At 34.3% G+C, this 17,689-nt stretch overlaps 2 protein-coding genes across 5 annotated transcripts; both read left to right on the top strand.

The window, feature by feature from the left end:
- Positions 1 to 464: 464 nt before the first annotated feature.
- LOC122046104 (GTP-binding protein OBGC, chloroplastic-like) lies at positions 465 to 15,485 on the top strand. 3 transcript variants are annotated; one of them, XR_006130177.1, is made up of 8 exons: positions 465 to 1,760; positions 3,101 to 3,374; positions 4,179 to 4,470; positions 4,969 to 5,128; positions 5,854 to 5,962; positions 6,182 to 6,290; positions 15,011 to 15,118; positions 15,233 to 15,485. XR_006130177.1 is itself a non-coding variant. In XM_042606637.1 (7 exons), the coding sequence occupies exons 1-6, from the start codon at positions 499 to 501 to the stop codon at positions 6,272 to 6,274; spliced, it is 2,190 nt and encodes a 729-aa protein (XP_042462571.1). In that variant the 5' UTR covers positions 465 to 498; the 3' UTR covers positions 6,275 to 6,290; positions 6,377 to 8,362. The 3 variants fall into 3 exon arrangements, 1 of the variants encoding a protein (XP_042462571.1); XR_006130178.1 differs by having other exon boundaries at positions 15,212 to 15,485; XM_042606637.1 differs by lacking the exons at positions 15,011 to 15,118; positions 15,233 to 15,485 and adding an exon at positions 6,377 to 8,362.
- Positions 15,010 to 17,484, top strand: LOC122046131 (bidirectional sugar transporter SWEET12-like). 2 transcript variants are annotated; one of them, XM_042606676.1, is made up of 5 exons: positions 15,010 to 15,118; positions 16,124 to 16,368; positions 16,457 to 16,618; positions 16,852 to 16,971; positions 17,042 to 17,484. In XM_042606676.1, the coding sequence occupies exons 2-5, from the start codon at positions 16,141 to 16,143 to the stop codon at positions 17,216 to 17,218; spliced, it is 687 nt and encodes a 228-aa protein (XP_042462610.1). In that variant the 5' UTR covers positions 15,010 to 15,118; positions 16,124 to 16,140; the 3' UTR covers positions 17,219 to 17,484. The 2 variants fall into 2 exon arrangements, with proteins under 2 accessions (XP_042462610.1, XP_042462609.1); XM_042606675.1 differs by lacking the exon at positions 15,010 to 15,118 and adding an exon at positions 15,626 to 16,045.
- Positions 17,485 to 17,689: the final 205 nt, after the last annotated feature.

The raw sequence follows: 17,689 nt of genomic DNA, 5'->3' as shown, positions 1-17,689 counted from the left end.
AGTCGTGCTCAATTTGATAGAAAATATACTCGATTCTAGTTTAAAGTGCTGAATTTAATAGGAATTATAGCTACTTTTAGACTTTTATACCTAAAAAATATGAGAGACAATGTTGATAAAAAATATACTCGATTCTAGTTTTAAGTGCTGAATTTAAGAGGAATTATACTCATTTTTTGATTTTTTTATACCTGAAAAAAATCCGATGGGTAATTAGATAATATATTTGCATAAAAAAGTTAAAGCAAATAAAACTTTACAAATAGAGAGTGGAAATAATTTTTTTTTAAATATAGAAATTACGTGCAAAGTTAAAATTATAATAGAAAATTTTTCTCTAATCTATATCTATATAAATTCAATAAAAAGTAATTTAATAAATACTTTTTAGAAATTAAATGTATTTTATTATTATTTTTAAAATAAAAATAGAGTATAACATCATCACTCTCGCTTCCACAGTTCAACCTCTCGTGCCTTGTGGCTATAAAACGATCAATGGCGTCCGCCGCCTTCGCTCTCTCTTCCCTCCGTCTTCGACCTATCTCCGCTGCCGGAGCTCGACCAAACGACAGAAACTCTAGGAGAACTTCTCGGCACAACCCTAACCTCAAGTACCGCAAGCCCCCCGACACGCCTCCCTCCTACCTCTCCGCTGGCGGCGCTGGGGAAGCTACCACTTACACTCGGCTCCCTCCCAAGGACGATTTCTCCGGGGATACTTCCGTCTCTGGGATCTCCTCGATTGGGGAGATCAGGTTGCGAGAGTCGCCGGTTCCAGCCTTGGACTCCGGTAAGAAGCAGCATTCCGATCGCAATCGCCGTGGAAGGCAAGAGAAGAAGGACAGAGGTTCCAACTTTGTGGAAGACATCGACGAAGACGAAGAAGAAGAAGAAGAAGAAGAAGAAGAAGAAGAAGAAGAAGGGCAAGAGCTTGAGGAGTTTGGGGGGTTCGATTTCAATCCCAATTCCGTCTTCGATCCATCCCTCGGTCCGCCCCAATTAATTTCGAGAGAGACGAAGGGTCAACGGGAAAAGAATCGTGCGCAGAATTCGACCTCCAATTCAAGCAGGAACGTCTATGGTGTGGGTGTTACGGAAGAGACTGACGATGAAGATTTTTTGGATTTTGAGTCGCCGGATGATGAAGTGATTTTGGCATATGAATCCAGTCCTCCCGAAATTGAGGCATCGGGGTTGGAGTTGGACTCGCAAGCCGATGGAGAAATGCAGGATTTTTTTGACGGGGAGGAAGAGTTTGGAGAGGAGGAAGTGAAGGAGAAGGGGATTCCTGCGATTATGAGGTGCTTTGATCGGGCAAAAATATATGTTAAGGCCGGGGATGGAGGGAATGGAGTTGTGGCATTCCGGCGTGAGAAATTCGTCCCTCTTGGTGGTCCATCTGGAGGAGATGGAGGGAAGGGAGGAAACGTGTATGTGGAGGTTGATGGCGCAATGAATTCCTTGTTGCCATTTCGTAAAAATGTGCACTTTAGGGCTGGGAGAGGTGGGCATGGGAAGGGAAGCAAGCAGGTTGGAGCAAAGGGGGAGGATGTCGTTGTGAAGGTGGCACCTGGAACAGTGATCAGAGAGGCCTTCAAAGGCGGCATGCAAGGTGAGGTTTTGCTCGAGCTAATGCTTCCTGGGCAGCGGGCACTTCTGTTGCCTGGGGGGAGGGGTGGGAGAGGTAATGCATCATTCAAATCAGGAACTAATAAAGTACCCAAGATTGCTGAAAATGGAGAAGAGGGTGCTGAAATGTGAGTGCCTTCTTTTCCTCTCATGTTTTATATATATATATATATTTTTAATTTTGGACTTCAATTAAATATATTGCTCCATCTCTGAATAAGAAAAAATTCTCAGTGATAGACTCTCAAATAAGTCGACCTAGCATTTTTCAACTGTGGGTTGGATAAAATCTTGAATAGATTGCAAGTTAAATTCTGTGCAGCTTCTAGTTCTTTTGTTTGAAAAAAATACACCTTACTTAAGTCAGTTCCAACATATCTTGGCCTATTCATGAGATGGTTAATTATGCACTGCAAGTGTTTTTCATAGTATTCAGTATTCCTTTGTTGTGGTCAAATACTTATAGATGTGATATTTGTCTTTATTTGTGAAAAAATTTGGAAGGGTCTTAATTTTTTGAAGGAATTAGATCGTTATGATGATTCTTAGGAATTAGGATGCACTTTCTTTCACTATGATTGATCGTCTTGAAGTAACATGGTCAAATAAAGAGACAGCATTCTGTTTTGACAATTATTCTTATTTGCCTATTAGGATTTAGGTGTGAGGTAAATATCAACGTGAATGGTTCTATTATAATATCATTACTTGTATTAAATAAAAGATGATCTATCTACTATAGCCGCACTCTAGCATAGAATATTGGATAAATCAATTCTGACTTATAATCTAATTCTTATTTTTAGATGTGCTGAAACAAATCACTTGGTGTCATTGACTTATACCAGGAATCAGTCATGTGGGTATTAGATGAGGCTTGCAACTCCACTAAGATACTAAAATTACTTGGACAAAATTGTGAGGGACTCAAATAACTGATAAATCCCTGCACTGATCTAATCGCCAAAGTAGGTTTTCGTCTAGGCTGTTGATATGGCCATCAAGACTTGTGATATAACATATATTATTGAGAAAGAAAAGTCTTTCCATTTCATGTATTAGATGAATGACTTCAACTTGGCAAATCAAATGAATAGTTATAATCAAACTAAGAAAAATTGAACAATGATAATACATGATCTTCATTGTAAAATTATGTTCTAAAATAAATAGGTTGATATAACTGTTTGAACCAGATGAAAAAACTCAAAAAACAGATCGTGTCGGACTACTTGTATTACAACTCCTTGCTTGGTTATGGGCTATCTATCATGTGAATAAGCTCCCACTCTTGAAGAATTGATGTGAGGCAATAAACTACTAGAGCAGATTAGATTTTCTTTTTTAAAAACATAGGTTAGGCATCTTCCTTTAGAAACCAGTTTAATGAAGTTCGTTTCCTTCTTTGTGTGATTTTTTTTGTTCCGCCGAGATTCTTAAATTGGTCAGGTAACAAAATATCCTTCAGGTGGTTGGATCTGGAACTAAAGCTGGTAGCTGATGTTGGAATTGTGGGTGCTCCAAATGCTGGAAAAAGCACACTTTTAAGTGCTATAAGTGCTGCTCAGCCAACCATTGCTAATTATCCCTTCACAACTTTGCTTCCAAATTTGGGAGTGGTTTCATTAGATTTTGATGCCACCATGATTGTTGCTGATCTACCTGGTTTGCTTGAAGGTGCTCACAGGGGCTTTGGCTTAGGCCATGAATTCCTAAGACACACTGAAAGGTGTTCTGTCCTGGTAAGAATTCAAAGTTTAGCCACCCAGTTACTGTCACATGAACTTGGAGATGAATTCTATTTAGGGGATTTTGTAACTTGCATATTGTTGGGTCATTCATTCTTTTTTTGCTTTCTACAAGATAATATGCTTCACCGCATGATCTACAATTTTATTACATTGAAGCATCAATGAATATGTGAAATTTCCTTGTAATGCAATATTGACATGTATAATGTGTTCTACTCTATCCTTTTAATCCATTTCTAGAAAAGTGATGGCCATATATTATACATTCTCAATATTTCATTTTTTGCTGAGAAAAGTTGGTTATGCTGTCAGACAGTTTTTCTGACTCTCCTTTGTGCATAACTACGGAAGATTGAATATATCTCTTTTAGTCTTTTCAATCTTGTGTCTCTTATGATTCCTTTCCCTTAAGTTTCAGTTATGCAGTATGATGCAGTATGGTGCACTGAACCTTTTCATTTTCAGTAAACAAAGGGTGCCCAAATGTGTTAATAGGGTGATTTCTTGTAAGGTGGTTGACTTTTTGGATATGTCTCAGTAGTTAATTCTTGGAAGCTCTTTGTGATAGTTGAGTTGGTAGCTGGTTAGTTATTTGTGCTTCAATTAAGATTCCTTTTGTTAATCATCCTATAGTCCTTCACGTCTGATTTTTTTTTCCATAGATATAAAAGTTAGTAAGAATTTAATTTGTAGTTTCACTGACCAATTTAGCGTATTAACTGTTGCTTCTAGAAGTATATGTATAATCTACTTTTATGAGTACCTAAGAAACTTCTGTGTTTTCTGGATCCTCAGGTGCATGTTGTTGATGGTTCAGGGCAGCAGCCTGTGTATGAATTTGAGGCAGTTAGATTGGAACTGGAATTATTTAGCCCAGAACTTGCCGATAAGCCATACATTGTCGTGTATAATAAAATGGATCTTCCAGAAGCATATGAGAGATGGGGCACATTCAAAGAACACCTACAAGCTCATGGTATCCTACCTTTATCTATGAGTGCAATGAATAGGCAAGGGACACAAGATGTTATCAATGATGCCTATGGTCTTCTACAAAAAGAAAGGAAACGAAAGGAGGAACTTGAAGGTGATTATTTTACCATAGTTTTACTTTCTAGTTCATACTTTGGCATTTTGTGGTGCCGTGCATTTTTTAAGTTGTATGTTAATTAGACACGCATCATTTAGAAAAGTTCACACTCGCATTGCCTTTGTTTCTTCAATAAGAAGCCTGTCGCTAACTTATGTGTTTCTATGTGTATATTGTTTTTTCATTTCCATTGTGAGACTTTTCTTCATCATAAAATTACTGGCACTGAGTGATGCAATAATGATTTAGGTAGTCATTAGGATAATGCATAGTTTCTTGTAGTAATGCCAATGTATAAGTACATAATGTGTAATGGTCCTAATTATGTCTAGAGCAGATGAGTTCATCGGCCAAGTGTTTCTATTTTCATGTTGTTGTTTTTGTTCTTCAGCCAGCTGATGCTGTTATTGAGCCCTCTGTTTTGTAGATTTTTATTTGCAAGGTGAAGCTCACTTTTACATTGTCTACCTTTTTTGTTGCGACTTGATGCTGCAGATTGGACTGGTCCATTTAATCTAAATCATGTTGCGGATACAATACAAAAGGAAAGAAGCTCTTCCATGAACGACTTCCAAATTGTTCATGATAGCAGCTCCAATATATGGCATGTTGAAGGAGCTGGATTAAGACGTTTTGTTCAAATGACAAATTGGCAGTATGTCTTCTTGGATACATTATTATCTTATGGTATAACAAAATTATCTTCTGGTTATATAAAGTATTCTTCTTGGATAGAAGAATCCAAGAATGAATAGAACAGCTCTGTTTGACCAAAGAAACATTCAAATATTTCCTCAACTGGTAAGTTTCATAATAAAATCTTGTTAACCAGGCAGGATTGCAGATTGCAAGAAGATTCAAACAGCATTAACAAGTTTCATAATTCATTGTGCATTATAAGCGAAAGTCCACTTTCCTATGTTTGGGCATAAATATTTTTATCCTTTTGAAACAATGCAGAAAATTAGACAAATAATGAAAGGTCTTTAGATTCAAATTAGCAAAAAAGCTAAAAGAGACTAGATAAGCACACCTCGAGAATTTTTTAAGAGGATACAATAAATAATGCACATGCGTCTCAGAAAGAAAATTAGCCATTGCATTGCATTGTTGAAGCTGACTATGAGTTCCTTAATAAGGTTTATGATACTGCTTATTTGTATAGACATTCTTAGTTGGTCATGGTGCATCATCAAGGTTTTCATATCAGCCTGGGGAATATAACATTATATATTTGATACCACCTTACCTTCTGTGGAAGAATGCTTCACGTTGAGATTTTTTATTTTTCATTTATTTTGGATGGGGAGGTTACAAGAATTACATAAATAATAGATCGCACTGTTGGATATCTGACAATTTTCAACATGATGGGGACAGATATTCTGAATCTTTGAGAAGATTCCGGCACGTTTTGGAGGCATGTGGTGTTTACAAATCTTTACTCAAACAAGGTGTCAAAGAAGGCGACACAGTTATTGTGTCCGAGGTATGGTTTTAAATCCTTCCAGTCATTTTACTTTTACTTTGGTAATGGTGATACGTCCAAAACTCAGCAAGTAGTAAAATCTAAAAAAAAAATCCTTTCAATTTGAACTTGATTACATGCTTCATGGAATTGTGTAATTTCATTAATTGATTTAACCTAATACTTCTTCAATTTTTGTTGGTGATCTGTTTTTTTCCCACAAATTTGCCCCTTTCAAAGATGGAGATGGTATGGCATAATGAGGCCGAGAAGAATAATCTGCCAGGCACGAGAAAACATGCAACTGGTTCTGTAAAATGGCCGCTTTGTTAGTGGAGTATGCAATATGGTATGCCGAAGATTCAATTTCTAATTAAATCACCAAATTTTTCTTTATTACAAAACTTGTTCATTGTTTGAATCTTTGATTGACAGGCTTTCTATAAATTCAGTTTGGTTTCTAAGAAATGCTTGATTGGTTACACATACTTTATAATTGGACTTCTTCGATGGAATCAAAATCTAAGAAACCCAAATTTGTTGTTTATTTTATGTTTCCTCATGACTTATCTTTGTAGAATCCATACAGTTTGTACTAAGTATTCTAGATAAATAATATCTCCCAATTTCATTATCAGTTTGCATTTCACTCAATTTGAGAGATGTAATCTGGTCATGTTCTAGATATTATTCTTCGGTAATTGCCTGAATATGTCTCCTATAGTTCCCAAATGCCCAGTTAAGAGTTTGCAAATGCTATGACAGTATTTTAAGACAAATTTATCTGTCAGTAGAAATTCTTCCACCCCAGCCCTAAACCCTAAAACCCTAAATCACGGCCGAAGTGCAATTTGCCACCTCAGCCCTTGTAAGTAAGATGACATTGTGAAAGCTGAGAAAACATAAATGACAAACTAGAGCTTGTATTAGCACTCTGAGGCGGAATTGCCAGTGTAGAATGGTCTTGATTATCACTAATGGAGATTGTACATAGTATATAACTAGGAAGTGGAGCTGTGACTGAATTACAATGATTGTCTTGGCTTGCCAAGATTTTTGATGGGGTCGGCTCCGAGTGGTTATTGACTCTACTCTCAAGGGAGGACATGCACTATGCGTGCCTGATTCAATTCAAATCTTGAGAATCTTACTTGAAGTGTGATCAAGTCCCAAGAGATGATGATTAATTATGGAGAAATTTACGACAAAGATTAATTCATGATTAAAGTGTAAACTAGAAATGTTTTGCAAGCAAGAGGAAGAATAAAATAATGTAAACTAGATCTTTTTAGTGATTACAACCCGGTTGTCTATTTTACTTTATAATTAGTTTACTAAATCCTCTTTGCCAAATTTAGGATATAATACAAGATATGCTCCTTCTTCGAAGGGCCACATTTCTAGTATGAAAGAAGGATTGGATATTCTAACCTTGGCTTTAGTCTAAGAGGGTGTTTGGTTGGTGAGTTTGGGAATGAGAAAATGGAATGATAGTAAAAAATAGTGTTTGGATTGTCGGTTTGGGAATGATAATTTGGGTATACTTTCCAGACTTATGGAATCAACCAAACCCATATAAGTGTGTGTTTCCTATTAAGGAAAAAAATAAAAATAAAAGTGCAAGAAAGATTTCTCCAGCAACACTTTTCCTTTGATTTCTTTGGAGGAAATAAGAGAAGGAAGAAAAAAATTAGAGAAATCTTTCTTCAGTTTTTTTTCCTATTTTGTTTCTATCTAATTTGGGTGTAAACACTAATTTTCACATGCAATAGAGCTCAAATTCAATATTAAACTAGTTAAAATTATTTTATCTTTGCAAATCTATTTTTGATTAATATTTTTAATAAATAAAGTTTAAAATTTTAAGTTATTTTTTGAAAAAAAATCCTAGCTATTTCCTTCCTTTATAAGAAACAGAGCCTAAGAGATCTTTATACTCTTAGCAAAGGAATACTTAAGAAAAAAGGGAAAAAATGAGTCTGCTGCTTTTCATGCTTAAAAAAGGATGCAGCCCTGCCCTCACTAATGCCTTCACTTGTATTTCACCAAGACTCTTACAACGTATGGTGTGAGAACTCTTACCTGTTTAACACTACACCCAAATTCTCATGGAGATATAGCGGTCTTTGCTGATATGTTACAGTCGGATCTTATAACGCGAACTCTTGTATATTTAACACTACACTCGAGTTTTGGAGATGTAGTGGTTCTTGTCGAGACGTTACAGTCGGACTCTGCAATGTGTTCCTTCCGAGGACCTTGTAATGCTGGCTGGCAACTTAACGCAACCCTCTTCTTTTATCCGAGCTTGGGACTGACCATGGCTGATCGTCATGGGCGGAGTTACAAATTCAAATTTAAATAAAGTAATTAATAAAAATTTAATCAATTTAAACCTTAAGATAAACTTAAAACCTAAAAATGACGAAGTCAATATAGATCTAGATAAGATTAATATATTTCTTGATAAAGTATTTTGTAATCTAGATCTAGAAATTTCTACCCAAAATAACAATTTAAATATTAAAGATAAGATCTTAAATAAAGATAATTCAATTAATTAAAAATTAATAAAAATTTAAATCTTAAGGATAAATCTATAGATAGAACTAATTTGATAAAACCAAACTAAATCATACTAATTCGAATAATAAAAAGTCAAATATTAAAGATACACCTTCATAAAAAAAAATAATAAATTGAAAATAAAAATTACTAAAAACTTAAATATTAAATATAGTCGATTAAACAAAGATAATTCAAACAATTTAATAAGTTTAAAATTAAAAGAAATTTTAAATTTTAAGGACAATTTAATCAACTTAATTAATTCAAAATTAAAAACTTAAATTGAATGTAAATTACAAATAATTAAACCTAATTTACCCGACTAGATAATTAAGGACTACTTTAATTAAGGACAAAAGTCTAATTTGGCAAACAACATTGGAGAAGTTTTGGATGATAATAGGTTAGGGAAACCATTGTCTATGCATGTCTAGGAAGATATGCTTCGACTAGGTGCATTTGGTTTAATGGAATTAACTGAAGCTGCCCCTCACTAATCCTAGCTAGTTAGATCAAAGTTTTGTACTAAATTCAGTTGAAAGGACTATTTGGAAAATTTCAAAGGCGTGTCCAGGTGATTCACTACAGCTTAGAAGTTTATCCAAAGAATGTTTTATTATTGAACCCAAAGCTAAATTGAAATCTAATACAAGTTAAATCAAATCCTGAAATTCAAATTAACTTATCTTAAAAAATTTTATGATTTTTTTGATTAAAAATATAGATTGGGTAACATAAATAAGGTAAAAATTAAAATAAAATAAAGTAAAGTAAAATAAATTAACGAATTATAAAAAATTATTTTATAAATCTCTTTAAAAATTATTTTAAAAAAATTATAAATTCATTTTAAAATTCTTTTAAAAATCCTTTAAAAAGGATTTACCTTTTAAAAATCCTTTTAAAAATACTGTTAAAAAATATTTTAAATTCTTTAAAAATTTCTTTAAAAATATTTTTAAATCCTTTTAAAAATTATTTTAAAATTATTTTATTTTTTTAAAAAAAATTATTTAAAAAATCCTTTTAAAAATTATTTTAAAAATCCTTTTAAAAAATCCTTTTAAAAAATTATTTTAAAATTCTTTCAAAATATTATTTAAACACTTAACAAAAACTTAAAATTTTTAATTAAAACTTATACTAAAACATAAATTAAATCTAACTTAAAATAAAAGAAAATCTAAAACACTAAATAAACTTACATTAATTAAATAAAATTAAACTTAAAGTTTTCTTAAATAAATTAAATTAATTAACTTTAATTGATATTTTAACTTAAGTTAAATCTAGTACTTAAAGATGAATTAAAATAAAATTAAAACTAATAATCTCTTTAATCAATTAACTCAGTTAATTAAATAGAAATTTAAGTTGATTAATCAAATAAGTGAATTAAGTGTTAATCAATGGACTATTATTAAGTTAGTAACAAATGATTTCAATTAACTTGAAACTTAATTTTAACTTAATTAACTTAATTTGAGATTATTTTTTGAATAATTGATTAATTTAAATAATCTTATTTTAATCAAACTTAAATAAGCAATTATAATAGATATATAGAATATACTTATGTAAATAATATATTTACTGAACATAAGTGTTATCCACACTAATTCTCCTAAACACTTAGGTAAAACATCTTATAGCTATCAAAGATAATCAAAAAGTGCTAGGCTAAGACATTGAAATTTAACATACTCAAAGAAATTAAGGCGGAGTGTTAAATTAAGGGGGAGTGCTAATTTAAAGAGAAAAAAAATCAAATATTTTGAAAAACATTTTCACTTTGTTCTGAAAATTATTTTACTTTGAACAACATACCTTTAAGACTTGAAAAATTATTATGAATATGTACTCTTAAAAATATTTTGAAAATATTTCTAACCTGAAAATTTTGAAAATATTTACTAAAGTTTTTTTTTGGGAACATTTACCTAAAAACTTTTGAAAGCATTTTTCTTAGAATTGTTTTCTTTAAAATTACTTTAAAAATCTTTCTTAGAAAATTATTTCTTTAAAAATCTTTTTTAGCAAATTATTTCATTGAAATTAATTTGAAAATCTTTCTTAGAATTTTTTTTCTTTAAAATTACTTTGAAAATTTTGGTTAGAAAATTTTTCTTTGAAATAACTTTGCAAATATTTACTTAGAATTTTTTTTAAAAAGTATACTGGCAACTTTTGAAAAAGCTTACTCATAAATGTTTTGAAAAAGTTTACTAAGAAAATTTTCGAAACGGTTTACTTAGAAAATTTTGAAAAAGACTACTTTAAAATTTTTGAAAATTTTGGAACACAATTTTGATTTTGAAAATGCTCTTAAAAATATTTGTAAAATTTTTCTAAACTAAACTTTTGTTCAAAACCTCTCCCTAAGTCTGAGATATACAAAGTATTTATTTTCAACTATTTTCTGTATCACTGTCCGACATTACTTCCTTATGCTTGTATTTCCTTTACCTTAGTATTTTTTTAATGAATGCCAAAGGGGGTAGATAAGGGTTAATGTAGAAAAACAACAAATGCAAACCTAACTTACATCATTTGGTTGCATTTTTAATATTATCTTTCAATATTGTTTTTTCTCTCTAACTTGAACTCAGGTTACCATTGCATCAAAAAAGAGATTGTTGATGCAATTTGCACTAATGATCTAACTTATGTTTTGATGAATGATATAGTGATTAAAGTTAGAGTGTTTTGTGATTTAATTGCTTTACCAAGTGTGCAGGAGTTGACGGGTCCGACGAACCTGATATCAGGCTGAAATCTAGCTAGGTCCATGGGACTCGATAGTTGGTGGGAAGTCCAGATAGGTTTGCGGGGCCCGATATCTGGCGGGAAGTCCGGTTGGGTCCGTGGGACCTACAATCAACCGAAGTCCAGTTGAGTCTGCGGGACCTGACAACTGGCGGGAAGACCTGGTGGGTCAAAGGTAAGTCAAGCGACTGTAAGTGGTAAGTAAAAGGAAGGTTTGAAATTTTGACCTGTGCCGAGGTTTCGATCTCAGACCAGAATGATACGATTTCGGTATCGTATCGTGCCGTGCCGACACGGTTTCATTATTTTTGTATTTATATATGGTAATTATAAGATAAATATGTTTATGATGCGTATAAAAATAAGTTATATATTGATTTTATATAAGTTCTCAATTAATGAGCAACTTAATATTGTTAGAAAAAATAATTAAATATAATTTTTATTAAATAAAATTGATCTATTAATAACTTAATTAAATATAATTTTCATTAAATAAAATTGGTCTATCTCTAATAATAAGTATATAAATTAATACAAAGATATATAATAATTATATAAATTAACTATTTATTCATTTAATTAATTATTAATTAAATAATATATATTTTAAATAATAAAAAATATCAAATAATAAAAAATTATCAGAACATAAATCTAAGTTATTCAAATTTTAAAAAAAAAATTAGAATTTTTTAGAATTTTTGAAAAAAAATTATTTTTTTTTTTAAAAAATAATTTTTTTAAAAAAAATTATAGAATTTTTTAAATGAAATTTAAAATAATACAAAATAACAAAAAAAATATTAGAATATAAATAGAATTATAATATTTTTTAAAATTTTTAAATAAAATTTAAAATATTTTTAAAAAATAGAATATTAATTAATAAAATTTATTAAATTTATTTTAATTTTCAATATATTTTTTATATATTTTATTAGGATAAGTTAATTAGGGTTTATAAAAGCATGTTTGAAATATCACACTTACTTTAGGAATTGTTTAAATTAATTAAATAAATAAAAAAGAAAAAAAAATCGACGCGAGGCGAGACGCGACGAATCGCGAGGGAGGACGAGGATGCTTCTGGTGGCGCCGGAAACGTCGCTGGATGCGTTCGGCGGCACCGGAGGTGTCGCTGGGCGCTTTCGCCGGTGCCGGAGGCATCCTGCGACGCCTTCGGCACTGCGGGAGGCGTCCTGCGCTGAAGGCATCGCGGTACGCTTCCGATGCCTTAGGAAGCGTTGCGACTCTTCGAGCGTCGTCGAAGGCGTCTCGCAACTCCTTCGGCGCCGCTTGCGACGACGTTGAGACAGGGACGCCTCTAGTGCCGATTTCGACAGTCCGGCGGAACCGTAAAAATAGTCCGTGCCGGGCGACACGGAACGACATTTCATTTCTTGAGTGAAGGTAAGCAACTAGAGGAGAGATCCAGTGAGGACGTGTTCCCGGTTGAGGGAATTGTAGGCGTCAGTCCAACTTAGGTTCATTTGGGAAACGTAAGTTGAGGTCTTGACTAGATCCTAGTGTCGAGGAGACATGATCTAATTGCTACTATTTAATTAATGTTGTGCTAACTCTGTTTTGCAAGATAAATATATTTTTATTTGCCTGAACTAACTCCTTTTTGCAGGAATTCAAAAGTTGAAAAAAAGGAGTCCGGGCGCTCGGAAGGGATTTGGGCACTCGAAAGGGATTCGAGTGCTCGGAGCTTATATGGGCGCCCGACCAGTGTCGCCCAAGCAAGTGTTGCAGGCACCTGGGCAGTCCGGGCACCCAGAGTTGATCCAGGCACCTGGACTAGAAAAGTTATATCGAAGCTGAGTTGGAACCCACGTCAACGGTCCAGGTGCTCGGAAGGGGTCTAGGCGCTCGGAAGTGGATAGACTTCGCGGATGAAGTTTCGACGAGAGATCGTCATGTTAGTAACGGACTAGGCGCCTGGAGGGGTTCCAGGCGATTGGAATGGGCCTATATAAGGGCTTTCGACCAACAACTTCATAACATCAACTACTACAAGTTTCATTCTTGTGTGTTGCTCCGAAAAGACTCCGACGACACCGAAAGGTTGCTCCGAAGTTTGAAGAATGAGTGATTCCAATTTCCTTTCTGTTTGTCGGTAACGACTAATTTCAGTTCCTGTACACAATATTCGTAACTAATTATTCGAATTGATAGTGATTGCCTAACGAAAACGATCGACCATCACGAGTCTTGAAGCAGGAGTCGTCACATGCTTCGAACCAAGTAAAACCATGTGTTAGCGTTGTTTTCTGTTTTCTTTATTCCCTTGCGTAACTCATTTTAATTTTGCAATTTTTGAAAAACGCTATTCACCCCCACCCCCTTCCTCCCTAACGTATTTACGATCTTGACTAGTGGAAAACTCTTGTGTGGCAGGCCGATCACCTAGGATTAGTCGGGCCGAAGGCTTGGATACCTAGTGCCAACTAAAAAAAAACCAAGAGGAAAAAATATTAGATTTTATACTGCGATCATAACTATGCAAACCTTGATTTGGCCAAATTGATTGAAAATTTATCTGGACCTAAATTCTTGGTGCATATTTCTCACATAAATCTTCCCCTTTCATTTGAACTTTTAGACATTGTTAAAGGAAAATTTTATATGTGGTATGACAAAACGTTTGATCTTGTTGGCCACAGTGTGCCGACTTATGAATAAGCGAAAATTGGTGACATTAGCTACATTCATCCTCAACGTGTGACAGTAAATTTCATCTCATCATCTATATCATGAATAATGTCGCCGAGTTGCTCTTGCTATTGGAATGAACAGTAGACTATTTTGAATGCAATTTGCTTGAATGTTGAAATAGAACCACTATAGAAGAAGCTGAGCAAAGAGCAACATCACATTTGGTGTATGACAACACCAAAATTCATTGTACTTCTCATGACACTACGATATTGTTATTTGAATAATGTCTGTGTAAATAGAAAGAAAGCTCATGTATACCAAACATTTGCTCCCATCTAAACTTATCTTCCTTTCGTTTTTGTCTTCTTAGGGTTCTTTCTGATTTAATAGTGTCATTGTAAATGGAAAGAAAGTTCATGTATACCAAACATTTGCTCTCATCTAAACTTATCTTCCTTTCGTTTTTGTCTTCTTAGGGTTCTTTCTGATTTAATAGTGTCATCTTATATGTTCGGTTAATGTGTATGCCTAGTGTGACCCCATACTAGATTTAGTTTAGGTATCGGGTATGCACACTAAGATTCACATCCATCCAATGTCTATGATCCATTTGCAGCAAACACAATAGCTGGAAAACTTGTCTCTTTATCTTATATCTTATAAATCCTTGGATTTATACAATTCTCAACTGTTTCAGTGAAGGTGTATGTATCAGAAGAACATTGGCAGGCTCAAAAAAGATAGTCGATCGCCATCATCTAATTTTCTAACTATTTTCTTTTTATTTTTGGACTAAAGTATCTGTAGATGAGCCTTATCTCATGAACACTACCGAGGTTAACTTGGCAATCATGAGTAGGCCGGAGGAAAGTTGTGCTCTTCTTATCCAATCAAATCATAGTTTTTCTCTTGTGTGCTGCTATTAGGTCTACCTCTCATGATTAGAGTAGAATAACATGGATAAAAGGTAGACAATGTATATTAAGTTGATCTTCAAACTCTAATTTAGAATTGATTCACCTTTGTAGCCCACTTCTTATTTCTTTTTTCGCTGTGTGTTGTATGTTAAAGTGTCACCTGAAAGATAAGTGCTTGAAGCTACTTGTTTAAGAGTTCATGGCCTTTGAGAACACTCCTTGTGGCAGCTGAGCTCATCACTTGGGGTTCTTAGTGTGACAGGTAACATTTCATCAACCACAATCCCTAACTAGTGCTTCTTACACTTCAATATCGACATGATAAGTCACATACATGTATTTTTATGCGCCGTAGATATTTTTTACTGTATGACAGCTTCGCTCCTACATGGAAACTGATATAGCAAAATTTCGTCGGAGAAGAAGGGAAAGAAGAATAGTTGGTATAATGTTCATAGCAAATTTTAATTTAAGCTCTTGTGTTAATGGCCATTTAAATTACATCAAACTATTTTTCTATTGGATTTTTGAGAGATTGATCAAACTTAATTAGCATGGAGATTGAGATGAAATTGAAGAAAAATATTGATCCTTCCATCAAATATAAATCAAAGTTAATTGCTTTGGTCTCACTTACTTTTAGACTTTCAGTTCTTTAGTGTTGATGATGTTTGAGGTGGATCTATTGAAACTGTTCTTTGTGTTCGAAGCTTTTTGTATTAATAATAATATTAATCTTTTGTTTTTTTAGCTTTATCTTGACAAGTGGCATGGCTCTAGTCCTTCTTTCACAACTAGTGCACTTATGAAGAGCATTCATTGTTTCAATATTTAGATAATAATTGTTGGCCCCATTAAGTATGAACCACTTGGCCCCATTAAGTATGAACCACTTCATGGTTTGAGCACGAAATTAGACTCCTAACTTGATCGATAAGTCACCTTAACCTTGAAGAGTTAAGTCTCTTTTCTTCGCATGTGTGCGTCTTAAACAACCATGCCAATCCCTATAAATAAGGCCCCCGAGAAGCTAAGTAGACGCACCACAAACTAACTCGACTGTTTTGGGCTTCTTCCCTTCTCTGTTCCTAACTCCAAAGGAAAGAGAGGAAGAGAGAAGCTCTTAGTGGATCGAAGATGTTGGTCATCACCATCGAAAACCCTGCTCTTACAGCGGCAGGCCTTCTAGGTGATGCATCTTCTTCTTCTTCCTCGATCCGTCGTCGAAGTAGATTGGATAATGTCATTTTTGAATCTCTTCGTGCAGGCAATTTTCTATCTGCAATGGTGGTGCTGGCCCCTGTGTCGACCTTCTATAGGATCTGCAAGAAGAAGTCTACCGAATCTTTCCAATCAGTGCCATATGTGGTCGGGCTATTCAGCGCGACGATGTGGGTCTACTATGGTCTCCTCACTTCAGATGTGCTGCTGCTCACCATCAACATTGCCGTTTGCTTCATCGAAGTCATCTACCTCTTCATCTTCCTTCTTTATGCTCCACCAAAGTCCAGGGTAACTAGTCTGAACAAATTGTTGTTCATAGCTCATGAACAGCTCGGTTTCGTTCGGCATAAGATTTCTCATTTCGTATTCGATTCAGATATATACGACGAAGCTGATAGCATTGATCAATGTGGGGGTCTTCGGTTGCCTAATTCTCGTAAGCAACCTCTTCATCAAGGAGAGCAAAAGAGCTCGTATTACGGGAGGGATATGTGCTTCGTTCGCAGTCAGTGTCTTCGGGGCTCCTCTCAGTATCATAGTAAGAAAAGATATAATTTAGGTGTCCAAGTAAACGGCCTTCTTTCTTTTGAAACTGAAAAGTCATTGCCACAATTCTCCTCTAACTCACGAATTTTCCATCTGCACTACTCATTGAAACTCAACACTGTCTCATTTTGAAAACATCCAAAGCTAAACAACCGATAGATAGCACACGATAGTAAATAGAAACCGAAAAATTGTTATTCCTTAACTTGGTCTCATCCTTTTCAGAGGCATGTAATAAGAACCAAAAGCGTGGAGTACATGCCATTCTCGCTGTCCTTCTTCCTCACACTGTCCGCGATTGCATGGCTCAGCTATGGGGTCCTTCTCAAGGACCCATTTGTCGCGGTATGTATCGACTGAGCTGACCTAAACTGATGAAAAATTCTGAACGCTAACTCTCCTCGTCTCGTGGCAGGTGCCAAATGTGTTTGGGTTCCTGTTGGGGATCACCCAAATCATCGTATACTTGATCTACATGAACTATAATAAGAAGGATGATATTGATGCAAAGATAGGGAGCCAGGAGCTCACCGAGAAGAAGAGCAACCCGGAAGGCGAGGCGTGTGAGTGTGGCCAAATGGCAGAAGTCTAGGACCGAGGAGGAAGAAGAAGAAGGTTCAAATGTCATTCAATCCAACGACGATGATCATGAACTCTCTATAGTTTAACTTTTAATTTACGAATCGAATTTAGGGAATGATATTTACCTATTACCTATGTGTTGTCGTTCTAATAACAGGCACTCTGTTGTTGCCTGATAGATTGGGGGGGAGTATATAGGATGAGTGCTATTTTATTATGTATTGTGGTGTTATTGTATCCATGTGGTTATCGATCATCGATCGACTTTAACTTTTATCACTCGCGGTGCGTTTGGTTCATACTAATGGTCTCTTTTTTTAAAATTATCAAAATAACATTTCATCTATAATTTTCTATATAAAATACCTTCTCTTTTACATTCTGTTTTACAATATCACTAGTTGATTTATACAAAATAGCTTTAAGATTGTATAATTAGTTTTAACCAACACTAGGTCAAAGAGCTCTAAGTTGGAGCAAT

Source organism: Zingiber officinale, chromosome 2B (assembly GCF_018446385.1).
Source record: "Zingiber officinale cultivar Zhangliang chromosome 2B, Zo_v1.1, whole genome shotgun sequence".
NCBI classification, from domain to species: domain Eukaryota; kingdom Viridiplantae; phylum Streptophyta; class Magnoliopsida; order Zingiberales; family Zingiberaceae; genus Zingiber; species Zingiber officinale.
Note: the sequence above shows the minus strand (reverse complement) of the source record. Positions and strands in the feature narration are given on the sequence as shown.